The sequence below is a fragment of the Protopterus annectens genome, chromosome 6.part0, assembly GCF_019279795.1.
Source record: "Protopterus annectens isolate FY-2018-M chromosome 6.part0, PAN1.0, whole genome shotgun sequence".
Classification (NCBI taxonomy): Eukaryota; Metazoa; Chordata; order Ceratodontiformes; family Protopteridae; genus Protopterus; species Protopterus annectens.
This window is the reverse complement of record NC_056737.1, coordinates 483,406,855-483,422,783: the sequence shown is the minus strand read 5'-3', so window position 1 is coordinate 483,422,783 and position 15,929 is coordinate 483,406,855. Positions and strand designations below refer to the sequence as shown.

The following is a 15,929-nucleotide window of genomic DNA, read 5'->3' as shown; positions in this document are numbered from 1 at the left end:
CTGCTAAATTAAGCAGGGAAGTGATCTTAGACTTGTTCTCCTCATATTTTAAAATTTTCTCTATGTTTGGATCTTGTGAGGTCAGCAGATATGTATGCAGTCCTATGACTACAGATCTATACATGTTACCGATTTCACGTAGGCCTACACCTCCTTCAGAACAGGGAATATATAATCTCAGTATACACCAATTTTTATGAATCATCTGATAAGCATGAAGCATTTTTCTTGTTTTCCTGTCCAACTGATGCAACACCTTTTGAAGCCAGTCACTCACCTTAAAACTGTAAGTTAGAAAGGTTAAAGCAAATTGATTTATAGCTTGGAGACTGTTCCTAGATGGCAGTCTTTAGTATTAATTTTAGTCTTCTAAAATATTCCTTACTAAGTTTATTTGCATTTGTTCATTTTATTGTTGATTCTTCATCAATTCCTATATATTTATACACTCCCTCTTGTTCAAGTTCTTTTCCAAAACTGATATTTTCTTGGTGCTGTAGCTTTCCTGCTTTAAAGGTTGCTTTTGTACATTTAGCAAGACCAAATGACATTCTTATATCATCTGAGAAAGTTTTGACTACTGGCAGTTGTGCTTACTGGCAGTTGTGCTTTTAGCTCCTCATCAGAAGAACTATACAGTTTTAAATCATCCACAAAGAAAAGATGAGAAGTCTTTGCACTTTGTCGTTTTCTGGAAGCCAAATTTTAACAATGACCTAATCCAAGGATCTGCAACCTGCGGCTCTGGAGCCGCATGTGGCTCTTCCACCCCTCTGTAGTGGCTCCCTGTAGCTTTGAAAAATAATGGCCATCTACCACACAACACACACACACACACACATACACACACACACTGACACAGACACACAGACAGACAGACAGACAGACACACACACACACACACACACACACACACACACACACACACACACACACACACACAGAGTGATCGAGCAATGGACTTTAAATATTGCTCTTATAAACTTGCTAGAATAACACGATTTCTGTTGCCATGCATTCCACACACACTGAGAGTGATCGAGCGATCCCCTGACAGTAGCAGCATCTCCTTAAAGGTTTACATGCCTCTCATACCTCTCAAAGTCTTACCACAAGAAATCTGGACAGAGCCACAAACAAAGGAACAAAAATAGGGATGGACTTTAAATATTCCTCTTATAAACTTATAAACTTGCTAGAATAACATATTTTCTGTTAACATGTATTTACACACACACACACACACATGTGCACAGTTACCTCTCAACTGTGCAGATTTTCGCAGAATGTCCTGACTTTTGCCTCATATTTTTGGTCTGTTTCCTCATAAAACTGTGGTTTTCTGGCAAATCACTGAGAGCTGAAGTCAGAAAAAATAGACATCTGAGTTTCAGACTTAATACCCTTCAGAAAATTCTTGCTAATGCAAAATCTGTTATTCTGTCATCTTTCTAGGTTTGTGAGAGCAATATTTAAAAAGTGTCTCCATTTTTGGGCCTATGTGCCCCATTATTTATGGCTTTGTCCAGATTTCTTGTTCTAAGAGGTCGAGAGATATGACACACACATACACAAACACACAGAGAGCGATCGAGCCCAACAAAGGAACAAAAATAGGGACAGATTTTAAATAATGCTTTTACAAACTTAGTTCTTTTATATTTAGTATAATAACTATATATAAAATGCTATATGTTGTGCTAATCTTCATTTTAGGGGTCAAATAGGTTTTGTGGCTCCCGATTAATTTTATTTGGTGGGAGAGGGGCCAAAAATGGCTCTTTTGATAGTGAAGGTTGCAACCCCCTGACCTAATCTATTAAGTGGACAGTTTAGTGGGTTAAGGGTAAGACAAAAGAGCAGTGGTGGCACAAAGTTCACCCTGGAATATCGCCCTCTGAGAGTAATCACATTTTAGTTATCCCTGCCAGGGTAGCCCTCGGCTGGCCTGAACATCAGAGACTTAGTATTTCTGCGTCACTTGCTGTTGCGTGAGGACTGACATCAAGTCATTAGTAGTATAAAGTAAGGCAGCCGATGCCATTACATCAGTTTTTCTTGCCCTAACCTGTCAGGAGCCCCCAAGTAGGAGGCCAGGCTCTGGTGGAAGAACCCCACCAGTGGAAAACAAATACCAATATGTCCCTTGTAAGGAAAGGAGAACAATAAGGAAGAATGGTAATAAGAGAAAGAGAAGAAAGGGGATGGAGGGAGGGAAACTAGGACTGCAACAGTGAATCCACTCGAACATCTACATTTATGGTAAGTGTACACAACTGTACTATGTTCTTCGTGTTTCACTGTTGCAGTCATCACATTTGGGTTGATTCCCAAAGCTGAGGAAATGAGTGGAGGCAGTCAAGGAAACTAGGAGCTGGCTAAGATGCCCTGCAAGACTGCAGAGGCAAACCCTGCCCTGGATTTGGAGAAGGCAGGCAGGTGGTAACGCTTGGTAAATGTGTGAACAGATGTCCAAGTGGCAGCCTCCAGGATGTCCCTGGTGGGAACTCCTCTGAGGAAAGCTGCAGAGGTGGAGGTTGCTCTGGTGGAGTGTGTCCTGACCCCCCCTGGGGGGAGGCTTTCCATGCTGTTTGTAGCAGAAATGGATGCAGTGTGCTATCCATTTGGAAAAGGTTTGCTTGGAGATGGCTTTGCCTTCTGCCTCTGTAGCAAAGCTAACCAGCAATTGATCAGACTTTCTGAAAGATTTAGTCCTGTCTAGATAGAATCTGAGCTGTCTGTGCACATCTAGAGAGTGAAGACTCCTTCCCCCTTGTTCTGGGGATTAGGAAAAAAGGCGGGCAAATGAATGGATTGGTTGAGAGCCACACTGGAGACCACCTTGGGCAAGAAGGATAAGTTAGTTCTAAGGGATACCCTGTCTGCATAGAAGATGATGAAGGGTTTCACAGCCATGAGTGCTTGCAGCTCAGAGACTCTTCTGGCTGAAGTGATGGCCAGAAGGAATGCTGTCTTCCAGGAGAGAAATTTTAGCTCTGCAGAAGAAGCTTGTTTGAAAGGTGGCAGGGCGTGCTTTTCCAATTCCAAAGTTGAGGTCCCAAGCTGGTGTTGGTGCCCCTTCTGGGTGGCCTCAAGTTGCTAGCCCCTCTTAGGAACTGTTTGACCAAAGGGTGTGAGAAAAGGGGCTGCTCAATGTGAAAATGAGCAGAAATAGCAGAGGCATGAATTTCTATAGTGGAAAATGAGAGAACACTGTGTAGTAGGTCAGCTAAGTATTCCAGGATGAGAAGTTGGGAGGGCTGTGCCATATTGGCTCCCTTAGACTGGATCCAGGTGCAGAACCTTTTCCATTTATCAGCATAAGACTTTCTGGTGCTAGGGCATCTGGCCTGATGGATAACATCCAGAACCTGTTTACTGAAGATGACAGATTGGTTCGAGATTAGGGAATAAACCAAGCTGCCAAATTGAGTGTCTGCAATTGTGGATGCATGAATTCCCCTTCCCTCTGGGTCAGGAGGTTTGGAATCTGAGGAAGATGCCATGAAGGCAGCGGAGACAGGCTGCGCAGCAAGAGGTACCAGTGTTGCCAGGGCCAGTCTGGAGCTATAAGAATGGTCCTTGGGTTTTCCTCCCTTATTTTGAGCAGTACCCTGGGGATGAGAGGTAAGGGAGGAAAGGCATAGACCGATGTATTGACCCAGGGGAAGGACAGGGCATCCAATTTCGAAGCCATGCAGTGATGCTCTCTGGTGAAGAATTTGTTGAGCTGATGGTTGGTGTGGGTGGCAAAGAGATCGACCTTCGGGGGGTCCTCATTTTTGAGTTATTAGGGTAAAGGTACTTCTGTTGAGTTGCCACTCATGTGGGTCCAGAAGATTTCTGCTTAATTGGTCTGCCAGATAGTTGAGAGAGACTGGTAGGAATTGTGCTAACAGGTGTAGTTGCATGGCAGAGGCCGTGTGCCAAAGGGCCATGGAGCTTGCACAGAGGGTAGGAGTGAGTCCTTCCCTGCTTGTTGATGTACCACATCACAGTGGTGTTGTCTATTTTAATCAGGAGAGCCCCTGGAGAGAGAAGGGGCTTGAAAGCTATCAAGGTGTGATGCACAGCCATCATCTCTTTTTGACTGATGTGCACAGGGATTTGCTGTGGGCTCCATTGGCCCTGTATGCACTTGCCATCCAGGTGTGCACCCCAAGCACAGTCTGATGCGTCTGTGGTGAGGGTCTGGGTGGTGGGGGGTGGGGAGAAAGGCAGTCCCTTGTTGAGGAAGCATGCTGTTGCCAACCAAAGAAAATCTTTTCTAAGGCAAGGAATTATAGGTAGAAGAGTTTCCAGGTCTTGGGAGTGTTGACACCAAAGGCTCTTTAGGTACCACTGAAGTTTCCTCATATGCAGTCTGGCATATGTAATGAGTAGTATGCAAAATGCCATGAACCCCAGAGCTTGCAGGATCTTCTATGCAGTTATCTGGGGCCTGGTGGCTAGTTGAGAGAAGTAGGTTATCAGGAAAATTTGTTTCTCTGGTGTAAGGTATACCACATCTGGGATGTTGTGTCCAGACTTGCTCCCAGGAAGATTACCTTTTAGGTAGGCACTTGTTTGGATTTCTTTTTGTTGATTGTGTACCCTAGAGAGGTTAGGAGGGTCTTTACAAAGGCCAGGTGCTTCAGCAGTTTTTCCTTGCTGTCTGCCTGAATAAGGCAGTCATCCAAGTATGGGTAAATCTGAATATTTCTTTGTCTGCAAAAGGCAATGGCCGGAGCCAGACATTTTGTGAAAACTCTGGGAGCAGTAGATAAGCCAAAGGGAAGCACAGAGAACTGAAAGTGTTGAGATCCTGCCCTGAAGCATAGGTTCATAGGTTCATACTAGGCTATCTGCCCGAGGGCATTTACAAGCCTAGCCCATAGTTTTGTGGCTTACACCACCCCTTTAGTATGGGGAACTATACCCATTATTTTGCTGTGCCTCTGTCGAGCAGTGACACTGAGGTAATCCCTGGGGTATATCTGCGATCTCCCATCCATTGGTCAAGATTTCTCTTGAACAAGGCCAGCGAGGTGCTCTGCCTCACATATACCGGGATTTTGTTCCACAGCATAGGGAGTCTTTGGGTGATGAATCTATCCCTCCAGCACGTCCTATTAATAACCGTGTCGAGGTTTAAGTCTCCCGCCCTTGTGGCTCTGACTGATCTAGATTTTTTGAGGTGAAGCATATTCATCAAATCTGGGTTTGACATGGCCTTGTATGTCAGGCAAAGGTCACCTCTGAGCAAGCGTGGCGACTGAATAGAGCTGGAGTTCTTTCAGTCGGGCAGCATAGGACAGATTTTTGAGACCCTTTATCCTTTTGGTGAGGAACTTTTGTGGCCTCTCCAGCTGCTGCAAGTGTCGGGTCAGATACATTCCAAATGGGGCATTGTACTCAATCATTGGTCTGATGAGTGATGAGTATAGGGAGACTATGACCTCCCTTGATCTAGATGTGAATCCCTTCATGATAAGGTGGGCAATGTAGAAAGTCTTCCTAACTACTTTAGCTACATGGGTGTCGAATGATAGGCTACTGTCAACCTGGGTCCCCAGGTCCCTGATAACTTCTTCTGTGCTCAGTGGATTGCCACCTATATGGTAGCTAGGGGTAACCTTGTTTTTCCCGAAGGGTATGACTATGCATTTTTTGGCATTTAACTTTAGGCCATGGCTCTGGCACCAGTTATCCGTTTCTGTGAGACCCTTCTGAAGGATATCTGTGTCAGATGTGTTTTCGACTATGGCCCAGTTTGCAGTCATCTGCAAACTTTGTCAGCCATAACCCTCCTGTGTTTGCTTGTACTTGGAAAAGTAGATGCCAAACAAGAGTGGGCCCAGGACTGAGCCCTGTGGGACACCACTTGTGACAGGCTTAGAGTCTGACATGGCGCCAGCAACTCTGACCCTGTGGGTTCTGTCACTCAGCCAGTTTGCAACCCATCTTGTGATGTATGGGTTAACATTTAAGCTGATGAGTTTTCAATGATACCCGAGTGGGGTATTGTATCGAAGGCCTTCGCCAGATCGAGGTAGGCTGTATGAACTGCCTTTCCTCGTCAATGGCTTTGGTGACTGTTTGAAAAAGTCAACCAAGTTTAAAGGCATGATCTGCCTTTGACAAAGCCAAACTGGGTTGGATCCAAAGTCTGCAAATTCCCTATGTCTTTATTTATGAGGTCCATTATGATCCTCTCCATGGCTTTGCAGATAAGGCTTGTCAAGCTAATGGGCGGTAATTTCCAGGGTCGGTGGAGGCACCGCCTTTGTGAAGTGGGACCACAGTTGCAGTGCGCCACTCACTGGAGTGCGTATCCAGAGGTGAGACTATGATTGAACAGCTGTCCTAGCTGTGGGTTTAATTCCTCGTTGAGTTCGTGGAGCACACAGCCGGGGACACCATCAGGTCCCATGGATGCTGTGTTTTTTTGCTTTGGAGAGAGCAGTTCTCACTTGGGCATTAGAGATGTTTGGGGGGCTGCAATCGTTTGGTATAGATATCTCTCCTTTTGGGGGGGGGAGAAGTTTGCACTGAACCTGTCAGCCAGTATGTTGGCAATGTCTGTAGGATCAGTAATCTTCACATCATTTTGAACTAGTTCTGAGCATATCTGGGTGTTTCCTCCCAGGTTTCTAACATAGCTAAAGAAGGCCTTATGATTGTCTTTTGAGTCTTTAGCTATTTTTCTCTCAAAATTTGCTTTGGATGATTTTATGAGAGCTCTTAGTTTTTTACTTATAGTGATCAAAGGTGTCTTACCTTTTAGGGATTTTGCTCTATCTTGCAGTAGCTTCCTCCTTTTGTTGTAGAGTTTGTTTATGGCTGTGGTCCACCAGACTGGACGCTTGCCTTTGGTACAAAGAGTCTTTGTTTTGCTTGGGATTGCCTTATCCATGCAGTCCTGCAGGTGCTGGTAGAAGGCATTTGTAAGTGATTCAGCGGCTTGAGTACTGTTTTCCGCCGGCTCGGGGGCCTTAAAGGAGACCACACTAGTCTTCAGAAGTGTGAAGTCGGCTTTCGAGAAGTTCTTTACTGTGGTCTTTTTTATTTCAGGTGGGGGTGGGATGAGGACCTCCAGCGAGATTAGTTTGTGATCTGATCTCACCAGTGAGGGGTATACTTCCGGTGTTGAACATTGTGCTCCCATGTTCGTGATGATGAGATCAAGTATGAGGGTAGTCCTGACTCTCCCTTTGGAAATTGTCCCTTAAAGTATGCAGGGTTTCCCCAAAGGAAAAATCCTCTGGGGGAGAGGCTGAAGGAATGGAATCCTCTACAGCAGAGATATTTCCTGCATGATTCCCCAATAGGAATGTGGAGGTAGGCCTCTTTTAGATCTAGAGTGGCTAAACAAGCATCCTTGGAGGGCATGGGTAGCAGCTGCTGGAGGGTGAGCATTTTGAATTTTGGGATCACCAGGAAGGTGTTTAGAATGGATAGCATGAGGATAGAGTGCCAGGTGCCCTCTTTTCTAGGTATCATAAATAGTCTGGAGTAGAAACCTTGGCCTATCTGTTCTGCAGGAACGTGCTCTACAGCCCTCATGGAGAGCAGGGAAAGGATTTGCTTTTGAGCCTCTGCCCACTGATTTGGAGGTAGATCTGGGAACCCTTTTGGGGTTGGAAGGGTGTGGAAGGAAAATTTGTATCCCTGAGACGCAATGTTCAGAACCCAGTGGTCCTTGGTAATGGTGGCCCAGGTGCTTGAGTGAAAGAAGACTTTTCTTCCTAGGGGTAAGTGAATGTTGGCAGAGGGAGGGGGTAGAGGAGGTGAGTCATTGTGAGTTCTTACCATAAGGGGGTGGCTTAGAACTCCCCGGTTTTGAAGTGGAGGTAGTCCACTGCTTAGATATCTGCATTCCCTGTGGCTGCTGTCTGGGGGGGAGGGGTCTGTTTCCATGGGGCCTAGGCTGGGCCGGTTTACTGGGAGCAGGAAAGGACCAGTGTTTGGAGGGACAATGCCTACTGAACCTAGGGGGCTGGACCCGCATGAAATCCTTAACTGTTTGCATAGATTTTGCTTTTTCTTCCATCTTTTCTAAGACCTCTTCTGCCTTAGTGTCAAATAAGTTATCTTTGTGCAAGGGGGCATCCAACAATTTAGATTTGACATGGTCTGGCAGGGGCTGTTCCTTAAGCCATGCATGCCTTCTAATGACAGATCCAATGACTGATGCCCTGCAAGAAGCTTCTAGGTCGTCAAAACCACAGTGCAAGGTGCGTTTAGTTACTTGATTTGCAGAATGCATTAACTCTTGTAAATCTTTAGATTCTGCCCAAGCAGGAAAGGAAGAATTTTTTGTTTAAGGAGTTCCAAAGTATGCGGCTGAAATTTCAGCATATGGAACTGACAATTTAGTGCCCTGATAGCAAGAGTAGCTGAGGTGTATACTTTTTTACCCCATCTGTCCAATGCTCGGGAATCCCTGTCTGTGGGGGGGTGGGATTCTTAGCGGAGGTTGCTTTAATCCCTTTTGGCCCTTGCGAAATGACCTCAGGGTCAGCTGTAGGATTTTTAAAAAGATATTTGTATGAGTCAGGGACTCTGTAGTATCTGTCAGGTTTTCTGGGAGCTGGAGGAAGGGCGTCAGGAGTCAAGCTGGATTAGAGGAAAACATCCTCCACAACATCCAGGACTGGGGGGATGGCCAAGGGTCGGTGTTGTGGAAGATCTAGGAATTCCCTGAGTCTCTTTTTAGACTGAGGGTAGTCCTGACTCTCCCATTGGAAATTGTCCCTTAAAGTATGCAGGGTTTCCCCAAAGGAAAAATCCTCTGGGGGAGAGGCTGAAGGAATGGAATCCTCTACATCAGAATCCTCATAAGTGGAGAGGGGTTGCATGTCTTCAAATTCAGATGCATCACATTCATCTTACTCTTGTTCAGACAAAACTACAAGGAACAGATCTCTTTTCCTTTTGGAGGGGGTAGCTTGGCTTCCCCTGATCAGCATGATAAGGTCTTCCACCATTTTAAGCATCTGAGACTGAGGCAAGGTAGCAGGCGCCTGAGAGTGGGTCGTCGGTTTCTTGGGTGTGGTTCATACCCTGGGCCTAAGAAACTCGGTCGTTTTTGAAAGAATGGTAGTCGCGAAAGAAGATGTTGGTTTGTGTCGAGATTCGGTAGTGTGTGAAGGACTTTCTCAGAAGCTGGTGCCTGCTCAGTGGCTCCGGACCCATCCAAGTTGAGATGACTGCAGGATCCTTAGTCGAAGAAGAGTTTTGCGGAATACCTGACTCCGAAAGGGTCTTGGTAGCGGCCTGCGAATTAACAGAAGCAGGCATCAGGGGCTGCAGAAGCGCCTCACTGACTACCGGAGAACTGACGACTAGCTTAACAGAAGCATCGTCGGTAGGGTTGGACCTGTGCGGTCTGTCTCAGTCTTTATCTTTACATTTTTTAGGAAGATCTGCTGTCGGATGGCTTACTGAAGCCATATCGGAATTCGAAGACTGTAAGCGAAAATATCTGGCTACAATAAGGGCCCGATGATGGATAATTCTGGCATTGAACAAAGCACAGAAGCGACAGCAGGGGATGTCGTGGTCTGGGCCTAAACAAGTGATGCAGTAAGAATGGAATGGGGGACGTCGTGGTCTGGGCCTAAACAAGTGACGCAGTAAGAGTGGAAGTCTCAGTGTGGTATTTGCTTTCCACAGGCAAAACAATTATTAACTTTTTCTGACATTGGTTAGTGCAAGAAAAAAGGATCCCCAACGAGGTACTTAGCTTTAGAAGACTCCAACTTCAATTCGGTAAACGAAAACTCAGGTAGCGGCTGATTAGCACTCATGCGAACTGCTTCTGCTTTGGGCTCCACTGCAAGAAAGACTGATGTAATGGCGTCGGCTGCCTTACTTTATACTAGTGACGACCTGATGTCAGTCCTCAAGCAACAGCAACCGATGCAGAAATACTAAGTCTCTGGTATTCAGGCCGGCCGAGGGCTACTCTGGCAGGGATAACCCAAATGTGATGACTGCAACAGTGAAATACGAAGAACATCAGTGGTTCTACCTGGTGAATGGAACTGCCTAACAATAGTTTATTAACTACAGCAGTTTTGTAACAGTATAGTTTAGTAACTAGTGCAGATAATGATAACCTATACCCAGCTAATAACCGCATTCACTTGAGGTAAAGCACAGTAGTGTAGGTAACTTACCATAATAGTACATGTTTGAATAGATCAGTGTTGCAGAATTCCTCACAAATGGGACTTAAATGCCAGGAAACCAATATGTCCAGCCAGTCTACAAATCTCAGTCTCCAACCTCATGTGACATATGTCCATACTTAGAACAGGCTGACATGCTAGTATAAAGGGGACATACCAAAACTCAGAGCTTTCTTGCCCTTAAGGTGGGAGGCCAAAGCATACATCTCTAAGTCAAAATATCTGATTTTGGAGATTGTACCTCAGCACATCATTGTACTGACGGCTACTTTCACTAGAATGAGGTTCGGCTTGTTGCCTTTTGTGAAGACTAGAGGTTTAAAGTATGAAAGACACTATTCCTGAAAGCAAGTCTGAGACATCAGTGAATTGAAAAACAATATACAAAAACAGGAAGTTGCAACTTGTGTAGTATCATATGATCATAAGATTTTTAAGGCAAGTAAGTAGTGAAACTATTTTTGCCTTGTTGATAGCCATCCTCGTGATGTACCTCCCCCACTTCTAGAAGGGTAAAGCATGTCAGGCCAGGGATGAATTTACAGAAGGTCATCCAGTCTTCAAAATTCACCTTGAAAGATGCAGGGGTGGCACTCTGACATACAAGGAATTTACCTCAGAGATAGATAAATGTTGGGTTATAAATCTGTCAGACCAGAATTTTTATGTTTATGTTAGTGGAGATTCATATCCTTAAGTTTGTGTGTTTGTGGAGTTACTGTCTTGCAGGGATGCAGGAGATCAAGGAGGGTTCAGTCCTTAATGGCAAAGAATTATACAGCCATGTAAGACTATATAAGAAGCCGAATACAAAGTTAGTGCTTCAAGCCTGTCTTGGTAGCCAAGGGTCTTTAGACCAGTAATCTTTTAAGTTAGAAAATGCTGGGGTCTTCCTAGCTGTGCTATGTTTCTGGACAGGTACATACCAGATGGGACACTACTCCACACTTGGTCTGATCAGAACAGAGAACAGAAGGATGCTAACTTATTTAGATCTGAATTAGATACCTTTAGATATTAGTTGTGGTAAACAGAAGGATTTCCTGACTGCCAATGCTGCATGATGGTCAAAAGACAGAGGGTTGTAAACTAAGGTGCTAAATCCCTGACAAATGTATTAGTTTAGACTGGTGTAGTGGTTTTACTGTACATTAAGAATGACACTTTTTTTTAATTAATATGACAATGTTGCACTTAACTTTAGCCCTTTTTCAATACACCTTTGGTTTGTAAGGATTAGTTTTTGATGTAGTTATACAGTATCAATGGATGAACTGACAATGACACCCAACTTGCAGTTCTCCATAGGTCTGGGTTTATGGTTTGGGGTTGCATAAGTACATGTCCAAAAGGAAATGTGCCAACACTGAACCTGACATACACGGTTAATTACTTTTATATTTTCTGAGGAGGCACCCGCTACTTCAACTATGTGGGTTCTAGCTTTCAGTTTACTATCCACCCTACCTTGCATGGATCTGTATTTGGGTCTCTTAGCTTTCTTACAATACCAGTATGGGAGACGTGTCAAATGTCTTGGCTAGATCCAAATAGGCTGTGTGCACCGAAAATCCCATGTCCACTGCCTCTGTGACCTCCTCAAAAAAGTTTCCTAAATTAAGTAGACATGACCTCAGCCGGCAAAACCAAACTGCTGAAGGTCTAGCAGTTTGCGCAGATGATTAAGGCTAAGAACTGTTAAAGCCACTTCATGTGGTGCAGGGTTTGATTCCCTCAGCTTTCATTTGCCTATTGTGTGACCTTGATCAAGTCACTTTACTTGAGACTGTTTTGCAACACTTAGGAATTTTGACTAGGCTTCTTAATGGTCTCCTGGCCTGCATGCCTACTAAATACTTACGTACCTATAAAATAATTAACTTTATTTTGTTAATAAAGTAAACACACTGAATAGCCATTAGGTTTACTGAATCCACAGTCATACTGTAGATGAAATTCAATCTACTAAGTATGATTGATTTTATACAACAATTTTAAAGATAATTACCTGCTGAAGTTGTGCTTTTGAGATGCGAATCACAGGAGGGAGCCTGGTGCTCCCAGGAATGAAGGGAAGCTGCCTACGACCTAGTGATCGAGCAGAGGACTGGCTCTCAGCTGACTGGCTCCTTTGTAAACTTGGCTCTTTCTCATGCAGTGGTTCTGAGTGGGTGGAGAGGGCAGCTACAGGACTTGGAGATCGCTGGAGAGAGCTTGGAATTCTTGGCAAGTGAGATGTGCTAAGCTGTACAAACAAACAGTAAAAAAACAAATTAGTCAAATTCTGATGTTATCTTAAGCCTCTTCTTACAGTTAAACAACTACCTGCTATTTATTTTTTATCCTGTTAAAACTGATAAGCAGCATCTTTCTCTCACATTTTCCTCAATCCCACAGTTTGCCTCTAGGTTTCTCTTGTACGTATATACCAAATGTACGAATACTCATCATATCTGTTGATTTTCACAAGTTCAATGGTATACCAAACCAAGGCCAAGGAACATGTGCACCCCCATGCTCCCAGTTCTTGATTCCTGCCCAAACCAAGCTTCACCTGTATGAAATCATGTTAAACTACAAAGACATTAATTTATAAACTTGTTGATGCTTTGTTGTGACCTTGAAGTAATAGCTAGAACTAAACAGCTTAATGGAGCTGAAGGGTTTAGCTAAGTACCCATTGAAGGTCTGATTATCACATATCTGTTATACTTTACTTCAAAGGGCCCACTGCAGAGGCTATAAAAGAAGTGTAAAATGCCAAGCATTATCCCTAAAAACAGGTTGGAATGAGCCTGACAAACTGAAGAAAATGGCCTCAGATAAAATGCCATGAACAATAATTGTTCTAAATGAATCAACTCCTGGAAAGGTTTGTGCTACCATGCCTACTGAAATTGTGAACAAATGACTAGCATACTGTACTCCAGAAACATTCCTGAAATAAGCACTGGAACCTTTTATAGAACACAATGCACCAGGCTAACCTCTTGAAATATTTTTAACAAAGAAATCATGCTCCATTCCAGAACCAAAGGAAATGGACCATTTTCTTGTGGAAATATGAACATGAATTTGTTCTTTGTCTTTTTGAAACACTAGAAAGAGTGATGGAAGATGAATGGCAGTTGGATTAAGGGAGATTTTAAAGAAAGCTCTGAGAAAATGGAGAATCATTCTACATAAGGCCCAGTCCCTGTGCAAAATGAAATATGGTTCCTTACATATTTCAGCTTGCAGTCATACATTTTAATAAGAAACGATGATGGCTGCCATTAAAAAAAGCAGTTTATGGGACATAAAAATGAAGTATGCAAAGCAAAGCCAGCTTGTTCCAACGGTAGATGGGCCAAGCATGCTAGTCATGAATTTAAGATGACATGGCAAGACTTACACTTTGCAAGTGACTCAAGATGATGAATCTTTTTAAAAACTGCTTCACTAGACAGTGCAGAGCTCTAGTTTCTCCTTACACTAATTCCATGAAGGCCAAAAGGACTACAAAATGAACTTAGTGGCAAAGCTGCTGAAACCAAGGTCACACAGACACCTGAAATACAACACACAAGTTTGCAGAGTGACCAAATGGGGAAGCATATGGAACTTTACAGCCCACGCAGACAACATTTACCACCTAACCTTATAGATTACCTTAATGAAATTTTTTACTGGAGGCATTACAACCCTACAACATATATATTAACTAATGCAATGGTTCTGCTATTAGCAGAAGAATGAAGTTTCTCAGCTGATTGCAACTACCATCCCAGAACACCAAAGAACTTTGTTTCTCAGATGAGAATAGTCTTTGAGATCAAGGCCTGACGGGCTGGAAGTAAGGGCCAAGCAGGAGGCAAGGGAGGCAAAGATGAACCTTCTGGCTACAATTTTATCATTAGATAAGAAATCAGAGAAGATAGCAAAATTGTTAACTGGTGTAGACCTTCGCCCTGAATACATTATTCCGCCACTTCCTTGGGCATAAGACATCTGGACAGGAGTGCATTCTCCTAAAATGTGAGCAGTCACCTGTATACTGAAGGCCATGTACACACACTTTCCAGAATAAGATAGAGACCCAGTGTATGACTGAAGTTGTAGTGACGTAGACAAGCTAAGACAAACGATAAGCATTATCTATCTTCACTCCAACCCCAGTCAAAAGTCAATGCTTTACTTTGGGAAACAGTTAATATACTCTTTGGAAGGGCAGTATTGTTAGCATTCCTGATCGAGGTCCTAATAGGCTGTTAGGTAGTTGCTAATATTGAGCAGCTTAAACTAGAAGATTTCAAAATTTCTTTGAAAGCAGTAATTTACAAAAGTTTATCGTACTTACTTACCTGGTACAATCATACTGTATTGTAAAGGTTACACAAACTGGTGCTGCCCTATAGATCTGAACATGGCAGATTGGCTAATGCTCTCTCTAATGGGTATGGGGTGTGACCCACTTTCATTCCTTCACACCCCCAATTACCATCCATCCTCTCCTATCAACCAGTTTATTATCTCTACCTCCAAATCTTTGTCCAATAAATGAAAACGCTGAATGAACACTTAAAAGACAAAACCAGCACCATAATCTCTTCAATTCTGCAAGTTACAAGTAACTACCCAACACCTAACACCTTCTCTCACTTCACAATCATATAAACAACTCTTCAACCTGCTTATCCCTGCCAAAGGTCTAGTACAGCCAAATAACCACCAATTACTATTACAGTTTTGGAGCTACATTTATCACACAAGTACTCCCAACTGTTCTACACATAAATAATGCAGCAAACCTCCACAATCCGTTGTCAATCACCACAAATATATTAAAGGTTGTCATTTCATAAAAAAACTTCTCCATATCTACTATTATTAGATAAATAATACACAAACGACATATCATCTGAAACTAATCCACTCCCAACATAATACTCATGCACAAAAAGCACAACCTCAGAAATATATCAATTTTGCCTACTATTCTCCTCCACATCTTAAAAAATCTTTTGCGCCTGTTCCTAGCCTACCACAACTCTTACCACTACCCACTGCTGACATAACTATGTTCCACTTCAGATCTATCCAACACACCATATGAAACAACCCATAACACTTTCCCCATATCCTGTAACTTGTATAATGTCACCTATAGCCACCTGTTTAAGCAAAGATAACTACACGTTTAGTCCGCATTTCCCATGTTTCATACCAAAAATAAATCAAAAGTAAGCCACTGTGTCACTTTACACTCCTCAAAAATGTAGGGATATTTACCCTAACCCTGGTCAAAACCTACTACATTCTTCTACTGACCAGTGGCTACACAACCCAACAAAACCTCTCTGCAGTAAACAAAAACACCACACCAAACTCTGAATTAAAATTCTTTAACATTAATTGGAGGCGCATCTGTCCTCTCTTGGAAAGCCCTGCACTCATCATTCATACTAATACTCAGTATGGCTAAAATTCCAAATTTCTCCAGGTTACAACATTTTAAAAGCAGACAGGAAGACAAAAACAGAGATTCTCTTCTACACCCCAATCACATTTGGCTATGTCTATACCCAAATACAGCTCCTTAATTTTGCAATGCTGAAATCATTATATCTTTCTTAAAACTAAGCTTGGCAAGCTAAGAACTTGGTTATATTCAACTGGACGTATAAGAGAATTTAAGTACCTTTTTATGCACTTTTTCTTTTAAAAAATACAGTATTTAAATTGATTTAAACTGTGTATGAAGGAGTGTTGAAG

The 15,929-nt window shown here is 43.1% G+C and overlaps 1 protein-coding gene across 1 annotated transcript in view; it reads right to left on the bottom strand.

Annotated features, from left to right (window-relative positions):
* The window catches only part of TTBK2 (tau tubulin kinase 2), a 2,201,340-nt gene that overhangs the window by 160,222 nt on the left and 2,025,189 nt on the right, over nt 1-15,929 (bottom strand). The window contains exon 14 of the mRNA XM_044074209.1: nt 12,184-12,420. Coding sequence (XP_043930144.1) covers nt 12,184-12,420 — 237 coding nt within the window. The remainder of the gene's footprint in view (nt 1-12,183; nt 12,421-15,929) is intronic.